At 43.7% G+C, this 14,710-nt stretch overlaps 1 protein-coding gene and 1 long non-coding RNA gene across 2 annotated transcripts in view; both read left to right on the top strand.

Annotated features, from left to right (window-relative positions):
* synpra (synaptoporin a) overlaps positions 1–1,929 on the top strand; it is a 47,350-nt gene extending 45,421 nt beyond the window's left edge. The window contains exons 4-6 of the mRNA XM_014133436.3: positions 541–739; positions 941–1,132; positions 1,231–1,929. Of these exons, the coding sequence (XP_013988911.1) occupies positions 541–739; positions 941–1,132; positions 1,231–1,488 (649 nt within the window). The 3' untranslated portion in view covers positions 1,489–1,929. The remainder of the gene's footprint in view (positions 1–540; positions 740–940; positions 1,133–1,230) is intronic.
* Positions 1,930–3,695: 1,766 nt separating this feature from the next.
* On the top strand, positions 3,696–4,207 carry LOC123725636 (uncharacterized). The gene is made up of 3 exons (XR_006758179.2): positions 3,696–3,829; positions 3,955–3,989; positions 4,118–4,207. It is a non-coding gene; the product is annotated as an uncharacterized LOC123725636 (long non-coding RNA).
* The last annotated feature ends 10,503 nt before the right edge of the window (positions 4,208–14,710 follow it).

The following is a 14,710-nucleotide window of genomic DNA, read 5'->3' on the forward strand; positions in this document are numbered from 1 at the left end:
CCTTTGCTGTCTACATCCACGCTTTAGTTAGACTTTAGTTGTTTTTATGCCTTTGTATTTCAAGCTATATTCTAGGACGTGTTTGCAGTTCCAATTCCAAGTGTCCTTAGTTCTATGCCTTGGTGTGTTGATACCATGATTTTAATATTTAGTTGCATGATTTGTATGTAGTTTGTATGTAGTTTCTGTGTGTATGTGTGTGCGTGCACGCGTGGGCGTTTCAACACCAGCCTAGCGGGATAATATTTGAGACAATTTCAGATGTAATTTCTAACACCATATGCAAGATTTAGTCTAGCCAATTAAGATCCATCTGTGTGGCACTCTGAAAGCTATTATGCAGCCAAACAAAGTGATAGTGATTAGCACCAGACAAGATGTCTAAAATGCTTTCAGTGGTAGCTTTGCTAATATTCACTCGAGACACACAAAATAAGATCATCAGCAGTCTGTTGATGTCTTTTAACAGACTTAATCTCTCTATTGTTTAAAGAGTGGCTACAGGTGTTTTAGACTCCTCTTTTCTCCACTCTGTGGCAGGTTGCACCAGGTGTCCTTTGAGGCTCCGCTGTGTGATGGGAGGAGGAGGGAGAGTCTCTTCCTCATTGGGGACTACTCTTCCTCAGCTGAGTTCTTCGTCACCATTGCTGTGTTCGCCTTCCTCTACTCCCTCATGGCCACCATAGTCTACATCTTCTTCCAGAACAAGTACCACGAGAACAATCGAGGCCCTCTCATCGTGAGCTGCTCACCTTTTCCGTGTTCAAACCTCCACTGATTATATTTCCTTTTGAATAAGATAGTATGCTATGTGTTTGTACTGCTTCCATGCTGCAATATATTTAGTATACTGTACCCAGTCCCTGCACCTTTCACATCTGCTGGTTGTGCAAACAGTAACTTGATCACTATTCAGTAACATGTCCCCCTCCCCTCTCAGGACTTCATAGTGACCGTGGTGTTCGCCTTCATGTGGCTGGTCAGTTCTTCGGCCTGGGCTCAGGCCTTGTCAGACGTCAAGGTGGCCACAGATCCAGATGAGGTGCAGGAGCTCATGTCTGCCTGTAAGGTCATGACCAACAAGTGTGGCTCAGTGCAAGGACCCCGCTGGTCAGGCCTTAACACCTCTGTGGTATGACAGACTGTGAACCACACACTACCACACTGCACCACAACACACACACCACATGTATGGTTTGTTTTGTTGTGATATACTCTGTCTCTCTCCAGGTGTTTGGCTTCCTAAACTTCGTCCTGTGGGCAGGAAACATCTGGTTTGTTTTCAAGGAGACTGGCTGGCATAAGGGAGGACCTGCTCGGTACGCTGGAGCACCGCCCGAAAAACAGGCCGCGACCTTCAGCCAGCAGCAGCCCTACAACCAGGGCAGCTTCGACCAGTCAGGAGGCTACAGCGGCCAGGGAGACCGGGAGCAGGCATCAGAATACAGTCCTGTGGGCGAACCCACCTCCTACTCCAATCAGATGTAGCCTTGCGGTCTGATTGGCACATCAGTGTTCTATAAGGGCAAATTCAATCAGGGGTTAAGGAAGGAAGGGGTTGAAATGAGGGAGGGGGCATGAGGGTCTAGCTCAGTTTGATCCTCTGATGCATCACGTTGTTGGTGTCCTGTTTGTGCAAAACATAAAAAATGTGTCCAAATGACCTACATGCAGTTCTTAGGTAAAAATATTCTGGTGCCAGAAAAGGTAAGTTGTCGATTGATACAGTTCCACGCGTTGTATTTTGAAGTATTGTACAAAGTCTAGAATTTGGTTACGTTTTTAGATGTTGTTTTCGTGAATGTTGTATTGCCTGTGGCTTTTTCAAACTGGTTTGTATGGTCGTGGAAGAGAAATGTGGTCTACAATTGTATAATTATTGAAGTTTCCTATATAGTCTTGACAAAGTGCATGAAGTTGTGCTATGTGTTTCTATGCGTGTAAAGTACTCATATTTCTTTTAATGACAACACTTAAACAAAAATGACAGCCAACAGTTCCGTCAGGTACATGAACAAAACGGAAAACAACTACCCACAAAACCCACAGGAAAAACAGGCTGCCTAAGTATGGTTCCTAATCAGAGACAACGATAGACAGCTGCCTCTGGTTAGGAACCATACTCGTCCCAACACAAAGAAATACAAAACATAGAAACTGAACATAGAAATACAAAAACAGACAAACACCCCCTGTCATGCCCTGACCTACTCTACCATAGAAAATAACAACTTACTATGGTCAGGACGTGACAATACTCTATATAATGTTTTTTTTTATTTTTTTTTTATGAAATCCTACATTTTAAAATAACCAGAATCATCATAACAATATTATTAAATCATAACACTATATAAATGTGTTTTTATTTTTTATATTTAGAATGATTATTTAAATTGTATCAAGTTTCATTTCACTGCACTAAGGAAGAATTGTTCGCTGTCTGCCATATAACCTTTCATTACACAAGATGCCCTTGATCATAAATGGGTTTTATGTATTGATTTGTGGGGAGTTTTTGATGTTGGTGTTAACAATTTTAAATGGGAAAAGTGTTTGTACCCGCTCTGTTTACAAATGGTCGCTCTTGATTCAGCTAGCTAGGCCCCAGTGAAAAAGGGCCAGAAGAACTTAGTTGCAAAACAGTGAGCTCAGCCAAGCTTGTCTGTATAACCATTCCTGAACACCCTCCATTTTATCTGTCATGTTTTCTCTGTCTTGAATTCTATAAACAAAGTAATTCAGGTTTGTACAACTTTTTGAAAGTTTGTGCAATGAATAAAAATAAGTCTAATGAGACGATGTCCGATATTGATGATGATAATGAATTAACCATGTGTCTTGAGCGTCAAAGCATGTGGTAACAAAAAAAACGTTCATGTATGTACTTGCTCTTCTGTCCGTGTAACATTATAATTTGAAAACCATTTACCAGTATTTGTAATCTGTTTATGATTACTGAGGGTGGAGGATATTTTACAAGCATTTTGAATAATGCTAATAAAGATGTTGGACAAATCCATATTCATGGTATATTCTCTTTCTCTCTAACAGATGTTTGCACAAGGAGTGTCTTAGGGGACATGGGTAGACAGCCTGGCCCATTAGGGATACTGGCCTAACTCCAGTACAGAGGTACTTGAGGTACCTGATTCACCCCTTACCCTGCCCCGACCCAATGCCCCAGGTAGAGCACCACCTTTAAACACACCTCGGCTTGGTTACCATAGGGATGGGAGGATGGGCAATGAACGTCTGTCAGATGGTTGAGCAGAAACAGCATTTCCCAGAGAGAGGCAGGCAGTTAAGTCTGTGGCCCTTTGTTTACCATTACCAGAGTGAAGGAATTCTACTAGCAAACAAACAACCTAATCCAAGACTTTGTGTCTCAATAAAGAAAATGATCAGTGTCCAGTAAACCTGAATCAGCAGACAGGAATCCCTGGGTAATGAGTCCAGCAGTCATTTGTCCCCAAGCTTTGGAATGAAAGGTATCTGGCTGAATGTATTAGTTTAACTTGGGAATCTAACGATGAGCATCTGACCTGACAACAGAGATTCCTTATTGCTATTCTCAGGGAACAGCACTTCCGTATTTAAGATTATCCAATCTGGAGCTCAGATTGACTATTACTTTGCCCCTAACAAACAGCACCTAAGCGGGCTTGGTCACAGTAAGGCTAATGTTTGCCTAAGAACACCTGTTGCCAAGTGACCTGTTCTACACTAAAGCTTCCTGTTAATTCGGGTGGTTCAACATTAAACCAAAGAACACAAGTAAAATAGGATTTCAAACATTAGTCAATACAGCTTCCAAGGTGTCAAACAGGTATGTGAACCTATTGTACCATTACATGTTAACCTTTCTATACCAGTGTCCAAGTCGGACTATGTGGGAGTGTGCCATTGCTATCAGTTTGATGATTACTATTTGTTCCTGGTTCTTTGAAACAGGGTTAAAGTGTCCAAACAGCTGTCCTCCATTGAAGGTAGGTACAGTATGGTCGCTGCCTCGTTGTCACTCAGCTACTGTAAGCTTATGTGTTTTTATTGCTGCATCTGAAATCAAACAATTGTTTGATTGGGGGTCTCTCTCTCTGTGCTGCTCTTTTTACAGCTCTGCCGGGTCAACAGAGGAGTGGTCATGGAGATGTTACTCACCAAGTTTCAGGCTTTTACCAGGGCAAGAGAAGTTACTCACAGTTTCAGGCTTTTACCAGGGTAATTACACTTAACACAAATATAAACACAACATGTAAAGTGTTGGTCTCATGTTTCATGAGTTGAAATGAAAATCCCTGAAATTTTCCATACGCACAAAAATCGTATGGAAAATGTCTCTCAAATGTTGTGCACACATTTGATTGCATCCCTGTTAGTGAGCATTTCTCTTTTGCCAAGGTAATGTGTCCACCTGACAGATGTGGCATATCAAGAAGCTGATTAAACAGCATGATCATTACACAGGTGCACCTTGTTCTGGGGACAATAAAAGGACATTCTAAAATGTGCAGTTTTGTCACACAACACAATGGCACAGATGTCTCAAGTTTTGAGGGAGCGTGCAATTGGCATGCTGACTGCAGGAATGCCCACCAGAGCTGTTGGCAGAGAATTTCATGTTAATTTATCCACCATAAGCCGCCTCCAATGTCGTTTTACAGAATTTGGCAGTAAGTGCAACCGGCCTCACAACTGCAGTCCACGTGCATGGTGTCGTGTGGGTGTCGTTTGCTGATGTTGATGTTGTGAACAGAGTGCCCCATGGTGGAATTTGGGTTATGGTATGAGCAGGCATAAACTACGGACAACGAACACAATTGATTTTTATTGATGGCAATTTGAATGCACAGAAATATCGTGACGAGATCCTGAGGTCCATTGTGAGGCCCATATCTTTTAATGTATCTGTAACCAACAAAGGCATATCTGTATTCCCAGTCATAAGAAATCCATAGATTAAGGCCTAATTTATTTATTTCAGTTGACTGATTTCCTCATATGAAATGTAACTCAGTAAAATCGTTGAAATTGTTACATGTTGCGTTAAGAAATTGAATGGTACGAATATGAAATGAAGGAAGAAAAGCTTTCCCAAAGAGAATGTGTCTGGAGAAATTCAAGAAACTGGTAAAAGCACTTTAGTGCAGTGAGAGTGAAGGGCTGTAGTCATGTGCCCTCTGTTTTCTTACCCTGGTAAAAGCCTGAAACTGTGAGTAACTTCTCTTACCCCGGTAAAAGCCTGAAACTGTGAGTAACTTATCTTACCCCGGTAAAAGCCTGAAACTGTGAGTAACTTATCTTACCCTGGTAAAAGCCTGAAACTGTGTGAGTACATCTATACTGAACAAAAATATTGACTCAAAAGAATGTGACTCCAGTTGAGCACCTGTATTTTGTCATCAGTTCAGACTACTTTACTAAGTCTTAGGTCCATTCTAGCATGGCCATCGAGTGACTACCCTCTGACCACCATCATCATCAAGGCATCAGAGTGCCCTGCTGTGGTTGTGGAGGTGCACTGCATCTCTGGAGTTTTTTGGGGAGGGAAAAGGGCACACTGAGCTAGTAGCATGGCCTTCCTGACTAAATGCAGTGTGGTGCTGTATCTGTGCTTGTCTCCCTGCTCCAATAGGTTGTGGCCATTAAGAACAGGACCAATGCACACCAGCCAAGAGGCCTTAACTCCTCTCTGCAGTCTCTTCTCTCCATCACACAAGACTGATGTCTCTCTCTGGATATCACTCTTTTATCCCAACACACCCTGACATCCGAGATTATGAATAGAATATGTATAGAATAGAACATGTATATTCTCAGATGTCAGGGTGTGTCTGTTTCAGGGTAAAATAATTATATCCAGAGAGACATCTGCGACAGTGTAAACACTGTAATGACTGGACAGAAACGTTGCAAATCATATAGGCCTAATCTCCTAAATTCACTCAAGGAACATATTTGATTTATTTACGACAGAGGGGGTTCCAGCATGTTCAATAATGTTAGCATTTTGTCATCTCTTGCACAGTCAAGAGTTGAGGCCAAAGTACAAGAGATTGATGATGAACTGGAGAAAGATAGGGAAAGGAGGATAGCACTCAAAGACTTTCTGCTCCTCATCATCAGCCTGTCTGTCACTTCAGATCTGCTGCCAGAGATCCGGACAGCTACACTGTAGCCTAGGTTACTACACAACCAACTCTATAAGCAACATACAGTATTTGCTCAATAGGTCCAAGACAGGCAAACCTCAAAATAAATGAAGATACAATGACAAAAGACTGCATTTTATGGAGCACTATGCTGCTTTACACAACAGAGACAAGACAGTGATATGCAGTCAGTTGACTGAGTGTGGTGCACGCACTAGTAAATTATGCTCCATCTCTATAGCTCATTAACTTGGCAATGTTCTTTCCTTAGAAGACACGGCATCTCAGTCAATCTCCAGGCAGCAGGGTGCTCCCATTGGGCTATACAGTGTGACTCAATGGAACTGTCTTATAATGATATCAAGTGAAACAAATAGCCACACTCTCCCCCTCTCTTACTCATCAGAAACAAATGCTATTCTAACGCTATTCAGGGAGAATAATGATATTCAGTGCCATATATACTGAACAAAAATATAAACGCAACATGTAACAATTTCAAAGATTTTACTGAGTTACATTTCATAGAAGGAAATCAGTCAATTTACATATATTCATTAGGCCATAATCTATAGACCCCACCACTTGGGAGCCAGGTCCACCCACTGTGGAGCCAGGCCCAGCCAATCAGAATGAGTTTTTCCCCACAAAAGGACTTTATTACAGACAAAAATACTCCTCAGCACCCCTCCTCCCCCCCCTCAGATCCTGCAGGTGAATAAGCGGGATGTGGATGTCCTGGGATGGCGTGGGTACACATGGTCTGCGGCTGTGAGGCCGGTTGGACGTACTGCCAAATTCTCTAAAACGACGATGGTAGAGAAACAAACGTTCAGTTCTCTGGCAACAGCTCTGTTGGACATTCCTGCAGTCAGCATGCCAATTGCATTCTCCCTCAAAACTTGAGATATCTGTGGCGTTGTGTGACAAGACTGCACATTTTAGTGATCTTTTATTGTCCCCAGCACAAGGTGCACCTGTGTAATGATCATGCTGTTTAATATTCCACACCTGAGGTGGATAGATTATCTTGACAAATGAGAAATGCTCACGAACAGGGATGTTAACATATTTGTGCACAACATTTGAAAGACAAGCTTTTTGGGTGTATAAAACATTTCTGAGATCTATTATTGCAGCTCATGAAACATGGGACCAACACTTTACAAATTGCGTTCATATTTTTGTTCAGTATACAGTCGTGGCCAAAAGTTTTGAGAATGACACAAATATTACATTTCACAAAGTCTGCTGCCTCAGTTTGTATGATGGCAATTTGCATATACTCCAGAATGTTATGAAGAGTGATCAGATGAATTGCAATTAATTGCAAAGTCCCTCTTTGCCATGCAAATGAACTGAATCCCCCTAAAATATTTCCACTGCATTTCAGCCCTGCCACAAAAGGACCAGCTGACATCATGTCAGTGATTCTCTCTTTAACACAGGTGTGAGTGTTGACGAGGACAAGGCTGGAGATCACTCTGTCATGCTGATTGAGTTCGAATAACAGACTGGAAGCTTCAAAAGGAGGGTGGTGCTTGGAATCATTGTTCTTCCTCTGTTAATCATGGTTACCTGCAAGGAAACACGTGCTGTCATCATTGCTATGCACAAAAAGGGTTTCACAGGCAAGGATATTGCTGCCAGTAAGATTGCACCTAAATCAACCATTTATCGGATCATCAAGAACTTCAAGGAGAGTGGTTCAATTGTTGTGAAGAAGGCTTCAGGGCGCCAAGAATGTCCAGCAAGTGCCAGGACTGTCTCCTAAAGTTGATTCAGCTGCGGGATCGGGGCACCACCAGTACAGAGCTTGCTCAGGAATGGCAGCAGGCAGGTGTGAGTGCATCTGCACGCACAGTGAGGTGAAGACTTTTGGAGGATGGCCTGGTGTCAAGAAGGGCAGCAAAGAAGCCACTTCTCTCCAGGAAAAACATCAGGGACAGACTGATATTCTGCAAAAGGTACAGGGATTGGACTGCTGAGGACTGGGATAAAGTCATTATCTCTGATGAATCCCCTTTCCGATTGTTTGGGGCATCCGGAAAAGGAGAAGACAAGGTGAGCTCTACCATCAGTCCTGTGTCATGCCAACAGTAAAGCATCCTGAGACCATTCATGTGTGGGGTTGCTTTTCAGCCAAGGGAGTGGGCTCACTCACAATTTTGCCTAAGAACACAGCCATGAATAAAGAATGGTACCAACACATCCTCCGAGAGCAACTTCTCCCAACCATCCAGAAACAGTTTGGTGACGAACAATGCCTTTTCCAGCATGATGGAGCACCTTGCCATAAGGCAAAAGTGATAACTAAGTGGCTTGGGGAACAAAACATCGATATTTTGGGTCCATGGCCAGGAAACTCCCCAGACCTTAATCCCATTGAGAACTTGTGGTCAATCCCCAAGAGGCGGGTGGACAAACAAAACCCCACAAATTCGGACAAACTCCAAGCATTGATTATGCAAGAATGGGCTGCCATCAATCAGGATGTGGCCCAGAAGTTAATTGACAGCATGCCAGGGCGGATTGCAGAGGTCTTGAAAAAGAAGGGTCAACACTGCAAATATTGACTCTTTGCGTCAACTTCATGTAATTGTCAATAAAAGACTGACACTTATGAAATGCTTGAAATTATTCTTCAGTATTCCATAGTTAACATCTGACAAAAATATCTAAAGACACTGAAGCAACAGACTTTGTGAAAATTAATATTTGTGTCACTCTCAAAACTTTTGGCCACGACTGTACATAAAAGTAATCCCTTTAAATAAATTTATGTTAATGAAACCTGTATGCCCTTAATGGGAATTTGTTTTGCACACGAGACATGGATACAAAATCCATAAAAAGCAACGGACATGTACTTAACAGTTGATGAAAATACAACATTCAAGTATAAATACTATTTTGCATCCTCATACTGATTTGTCTACATACAAGGCAACTTTAGACATCCAATTGCAAGATATTACACTTTTCAGCAGCAGGACCTAAAAGTATAAAAGGCTGTGCATTTTCTTGATCACCCATTTAGATATATATTGTATCTGTTCCAGTCCAGGCTATTCTACTGATAGAAAAACCAGACTCATCCCTTATTTATTGAGATAGGGACATCTAGAGGTATAAAAGAGGACAGCCTACCTAAAAAACCTGTTGGTTATTGCAGCCAGGTCTCATAGACTAGACGTAACATAGTAAAATTATCCAGGCCCCTTTGTGCTGTTGTCTGTGCCCAATAATGTTTGTACCATGTTTTGTGCTGCTGCCATGTTGTGTTGCTACCATATTGTTGTCATGTTGTGTTGCTACCATGATGTGTTGTCATGTGTTGCTGCCATGCTATGTTGTTGTCTTAGGTCTCTTTATGTAGTGCTGTGTTGTCTCTCTTGTCGTGATGTGTGTTTTGTCCTATTTTTATTTTTTTTTATTAATCCCAGCCCCCTTCCCCGCAGGAGGCCTTTTGCCTTTTGGTAGGCAGTCATTGTAAATGCTCATCTTTATATTTAATTAGAATAAAGTGAAAACGAAGAACGACAGGTGACAGTTTCACAGGCTATAACAAATACTAGCAGTGCAAAATCAACAACCCACAAACCCCAGGTGAAAAACACACTCCTAATATATGACTCCCAATCAGGAACAACGATAACCAGCTGTTCCTGATCGGGAGCCACACAGACCAACAAAGAAACAGACATACTAGAAAAACCATACAACACAACCCTACTGCCACGTCCTGACCAAAATCGAACACAATTCCTCCCTCTGCTGGTCAGGACGTGACAATATGTTACATTTGGTATGGTGATAACAGTCGGTAAGCACTAAATCCAACGCAGCTAATAGAAGAAAGGATTTTTTTTTTTGCACATTTAACAAATAAAACAGATGGCATACAAAATCAAACCAACTAGTACAGTCCGCCTCCCAGACGGTTCTACTAGGTTCACTCATGCGCCAGTTGTCTTTGCCTGTGGATCTTCTCTTGACCACACAGGGTGGGTCAACTCCCATCGCACGTTGTAGGCCTGGAATATCCTGCAGTATGAGCCTCTTTCCCAGTGAGGGGGCCTCAGTGTCTTCCTATCCTAAGCTGAGTTAGCAGTGGAGCTCAACCCGGGTCACCCCTCTTGGTCTATCCCTGCTTGCCACAGAGGTTAGCTCACTTATTTCTACTATTAACACTTTGCGGGTCATTTGTGACACGGTATACTACGTGTCAGCAGGGGCTATTTTTGTGTACAACACCAACGAGCAATCTAATATATATTTATATTCCGCTCTGCACTATTTTGGTGTGACCTGGCTCTTACTGCGTGTTATCTCGCTGTTCACGCTGGATATGTTCAGCGTAAAGAACAATTTTTTATAAGCGCAGCATAATCTCAGACACTTCATGGCCCACGCGCCATCAGGCAACTCTGCCAGCTTCACCCCAGGGGCCCGAGGTTTGACGGGGGTGTCGCCATATATGATGAACCTCCGCTGTCCAGCAGAGGATCATCTGCCTACAGTCTACCCGCACCAATCATTTCCTCTCTGCCCTTGACTGGGTTTTGCTGCTCTCCAGCTGCTTGTGGTTGAGGCCTGTTTCAGTGTTAGCAGAGTTCTGTCTGAGGACTGGATGAGTCATCAGGTCATATTGACTAGGCTCATTCACGACACAGGCTGGCTAAGGAGGGCTACAAAGTAGTTGACGGGTCTAGCCTCTTACATTTACATTTACATTTAAGTCATTTAGCAGACGCTCTTATCCAGAGCGACTTACAAATTGGTGCATTCACCTTATAATATCCAGTGGAACAACCACTTTACAATAGTGCATCTAAATCTTTTAAGGGGGGGGTTAGAAGGATTACTTTATCCTATCCCAGGTATTCCTTGAAGAGGTGGGGTTTCAGGTGTCTCCGGAAGGTGGTGATTGACTCCGCTGTCCTGGCGTCGTGAGGGAGCTTGTTCCACCATTGGGGTGCCAGAGCAGCGAACAGTTTTGACTGGGCTGAGCGGGAACTGTGCTTCCTCAGAGGTAGGGAGGCAAGCAGGCCAGAGGTGGATGAACGGAGTGCCCTTGTTTGGGTGTAGGGCCTGATCAGAGCCTGAAGGTATGGAGGTGCCGTTCCCTTCACAGCTCCGTAGGCAATCACCATGGTCTTGTAGCGGATGCGAGCTTCAACAGGAAGCCAGTGGAGAGAGCGGAGGAGCGGGGTGACGTGAGAGAACTTGGGAAGGTTGAACACCAGACGGGCTGCGGCGTTCTGGATGAGTTGTAGGGGTTTAATGGCACAGGCAGGGAGCCCAGCCAACAGCGACTTGCAATAATCCAGACGGGAGATGACAAGTGCCTGGATTAGGACCTGCGCCGCTTCCTGTGTGAGGCAGGGTCGTACTCTGCGAATGTTGTAGAGCATGAACCTACAGGATCGGGTCACCGCCTTGATGTTGGTGGAGAACGACAGGGTGTTGTCCAGGGTCACGCCAAGGCTCTTAGCACTCTGGGAGAAGGACACAAGGGAGTTGTCAACCGTGATGGCGAGATCATGGAACGGGCAGTCCTTCCCCGGGAGGAAGAGCAGCTCCGTCTTGCCGAGGTTCAGCTTGAGGTGGTGATCCGTCATCCACACTGATATGTCTGCCAGACATGCAGAGATGGCTGGAACCTTGGCTGGAAACCAGCATCAGCTTTGGGCAGTGGGTGGGCTATGATCAACACCAGATCATCACACTCAAAAGCAACTTGTTGGCGTTTTGGATTGTAGTAACGCCCTTGTTTTTCTTGAGCTTTAGAGACATTGTGTCTAACCTACTTCAGCATGAGCTGTTTCCTCCCGAGCAGTGAGTGGGCATTCTGGTCAGGATCAGGTGACTTGCTGATGAGCCTTTCATGCGGACCCTTCAGCTTTGGTCTGAGAGCAATTTCTGCAGGTGTGAAACCTGTTGACTCCTGCCAGGCAGAGTTGATGGAGAAGCGAAACTCAAGCAACCAGCTGTCCCAAGTGTTGTGCTTGTCCTACACAAAGGTTGCTATCATGGTCTTCAATGTGCGATTGATGCGTTCTGACAGATTTGTTTGTGGATGGTACGGTGTAGTGAGCTTTTGGACAACACCCCATTGCTGGCAAACCTGTTTGAGAAGGAGGGAGGTGAACTGTGCTTCTCTGTTCGAGATGAGATATGCTGGCATCCCCATCTGGTGAATATTTCATCAGTGAGAATGGAGGCTATCTTTGGGGTCTTCACCTCTCGCATGGGGAACAATTCAACCCATTTGCTACAATAGTCATGGGCCCATGATATCCAGTCCCAACATGTATACTGGCTCCTTGATTGCAGTAGACTGTAGATGACCCGACAGCTTAGTCAGTCGAGGCTTGTACTTCTGGCAAGTAATGCACCTCTTAGTGTATTCCCATACATCCTTCCTCACATCGGGCCAGCAGGCAACTTCCAGCACTTTGAGTAGGGTTTTTAGCCTCCCTAAATGTCCACCAAGGGGACTGTTGTGGAAGTATCTCAAGAACTGCTCTCTCATCCCACGTAGGATGAACAGTTTAAACTTCTGACCTCCCTGTCCAACAGGGATTACCAGGTATAGATACCAATTTTCAATGGCATAGTTAATGCGTCCATGTCTTGGCCTTCCGCCCTGGACTTCGCCATTATGGTCTGCACCTCAGGTTTACACTGCTGAGCTAAAGCTATGTCAGACCAGTCCAAGGGGAGGGAACATTTGTGACTGCCAGATGCTTGGCTGGAGCAGACCGTGGCTTGCTTCTGCCTCCCAACCCGGGGTGCAGGAAAGAGTATCCGGAACAATGTTGCACTGTCCTTTTCTGTAGGTGACATGGAAGTCAAAATGTAGTCTGATCATCCATCTACCAGTTTTGAATTGGGCTTTGGATGGTTGAACACCCAGGCCAGGGCTGAGTAGTCAGTAATGACCTCGAATTTCCTCCCTTCAAGGAAAGACCACCACTTTTCCACCGCCCAAATGACTGCTAGGCACTCTCGCAGAGAGACAGAGTAATTATTCTCGGCAGAATTCAACAGTCTTGATCCATAGGCAATAACTCGCTCATCGCCATCAATCTCTTGTCAAAACAACACCAGGTCCGATGTCACTGGCATCTGTTTGTACTTTGGGCAGGTAGAAGCCTTGGGAGAGTAGCATTGGTGCTTTGGTTAGGGCCTCCTTCAAGTCCTCGAAAGCCCAAGACACATCCTTCTTCTTCAGAGCATTGAGGGGAGCAGAGCAGTTGTATTCATACTGAAACTTAAGATCAAGCAAGATCAAGCTCAAAATGGCGCCGGAAGAAATGGCAGCAGTTTTACAGGCGCCCAACCAATTGTGCGATTATGTGGGGGGGTTTTCGCGTTATTTGTAACTTATTTTGTACATAATGTGTCTGCAAACGTATCTTACGGCAAAAAAGAGCTTCTGGATATCAGGACAGCGATCACTCACCTCTGAGTTTCATGAGCTGAAATAAAATATCCCTGAATTTTTTCAAAAGCACAAAAATATTGTTTCTCTCAATTTTTTGGCACAAATTTGTTTACATCCGTTAGTGAACATTTCTCCTTTGCCAAGATAATCTATCTACCTGACAGGTGTGGTATATCAAGAAGCTGATTAAACAGCATGATCATTACACAGGTGCACCTTGTGCTATGGCATTGTGTCACACAACACAATGCCACAGATGTCTCTGTTTTGAGGGAGCATGCAATTGGCATGCTGACTGCAAGAATGTCCACCAGAGCTGTTGCCAGAGAATTGAATGTACGTTTCTCTACCATAAGCTGCCTCCAACATTGTTTTAGAGAATTTGGAGATACGTCCAACCGGCCTCACAATCGCAGACCAAGTGTAACCATGCCAGCCCAGGACCTCCACATCCAGCTTCTTCCTCTGCGGGATTGTCTGAGACCAGCCACCCAGACAGCTGATGAAACTGAGAAGTATTTATGTCTGTAATAAAGCCCTTTTGTGGGGAAAACCTTATCCTGATTGGCTGGGTCTGGCTATCACATCTGTAAAGAAATACAATTTCTAGGTCAAATAACATGTATTTATTAACTTGGGGGGGACTATATAATTACAAAATGAACACAACCAAACAATAAATCATTTTTGTGGCGTTTGTCATGACAGTCCTGTGAGGATCAGAATGGGTCAGCTCAGACTGGGGGGGGGGGAGCTTTATTGGCATGGGAAACATGTGTTAACATTGCCAAAGCAAGTGAGGTAGATAATATACAAAAGTGAAATAAACAATAAAAATGAACAGTAAACATTACACATACAGAAGTTTCAAAAGAATAAAGACATTACAAATGTCATATTGTGTATATATACGGTGTTGTAACAATGTACAAATGGTTAAAGTACACAAGGGAAAATAAATAAGCATAAATATGGGTTGTATTTACAATGGTGTTTGTTCTTCACTGGTTGCCCTTTTCTTGTGGCAACAGGTCACAAATCTTGCTGCTGTGCTGGCACACTGTGGAATTTCACCCAGTAGATATGGGAGTTTATCAAAATTGGG

Source organism: Salmo salar, chromosome 12, assembly GCF_965601325.2.
Source record: "Salmo salar chromosome 12, fSalSal1, whole genome shotgun sequence".
Taxonomy (NCBI): domain Eukaryota; kingdom Metazoa; phylum Chordata; class Actinopteri; order Salmoniformes; family Salmonidae; genus Salmo; species Salmo salar.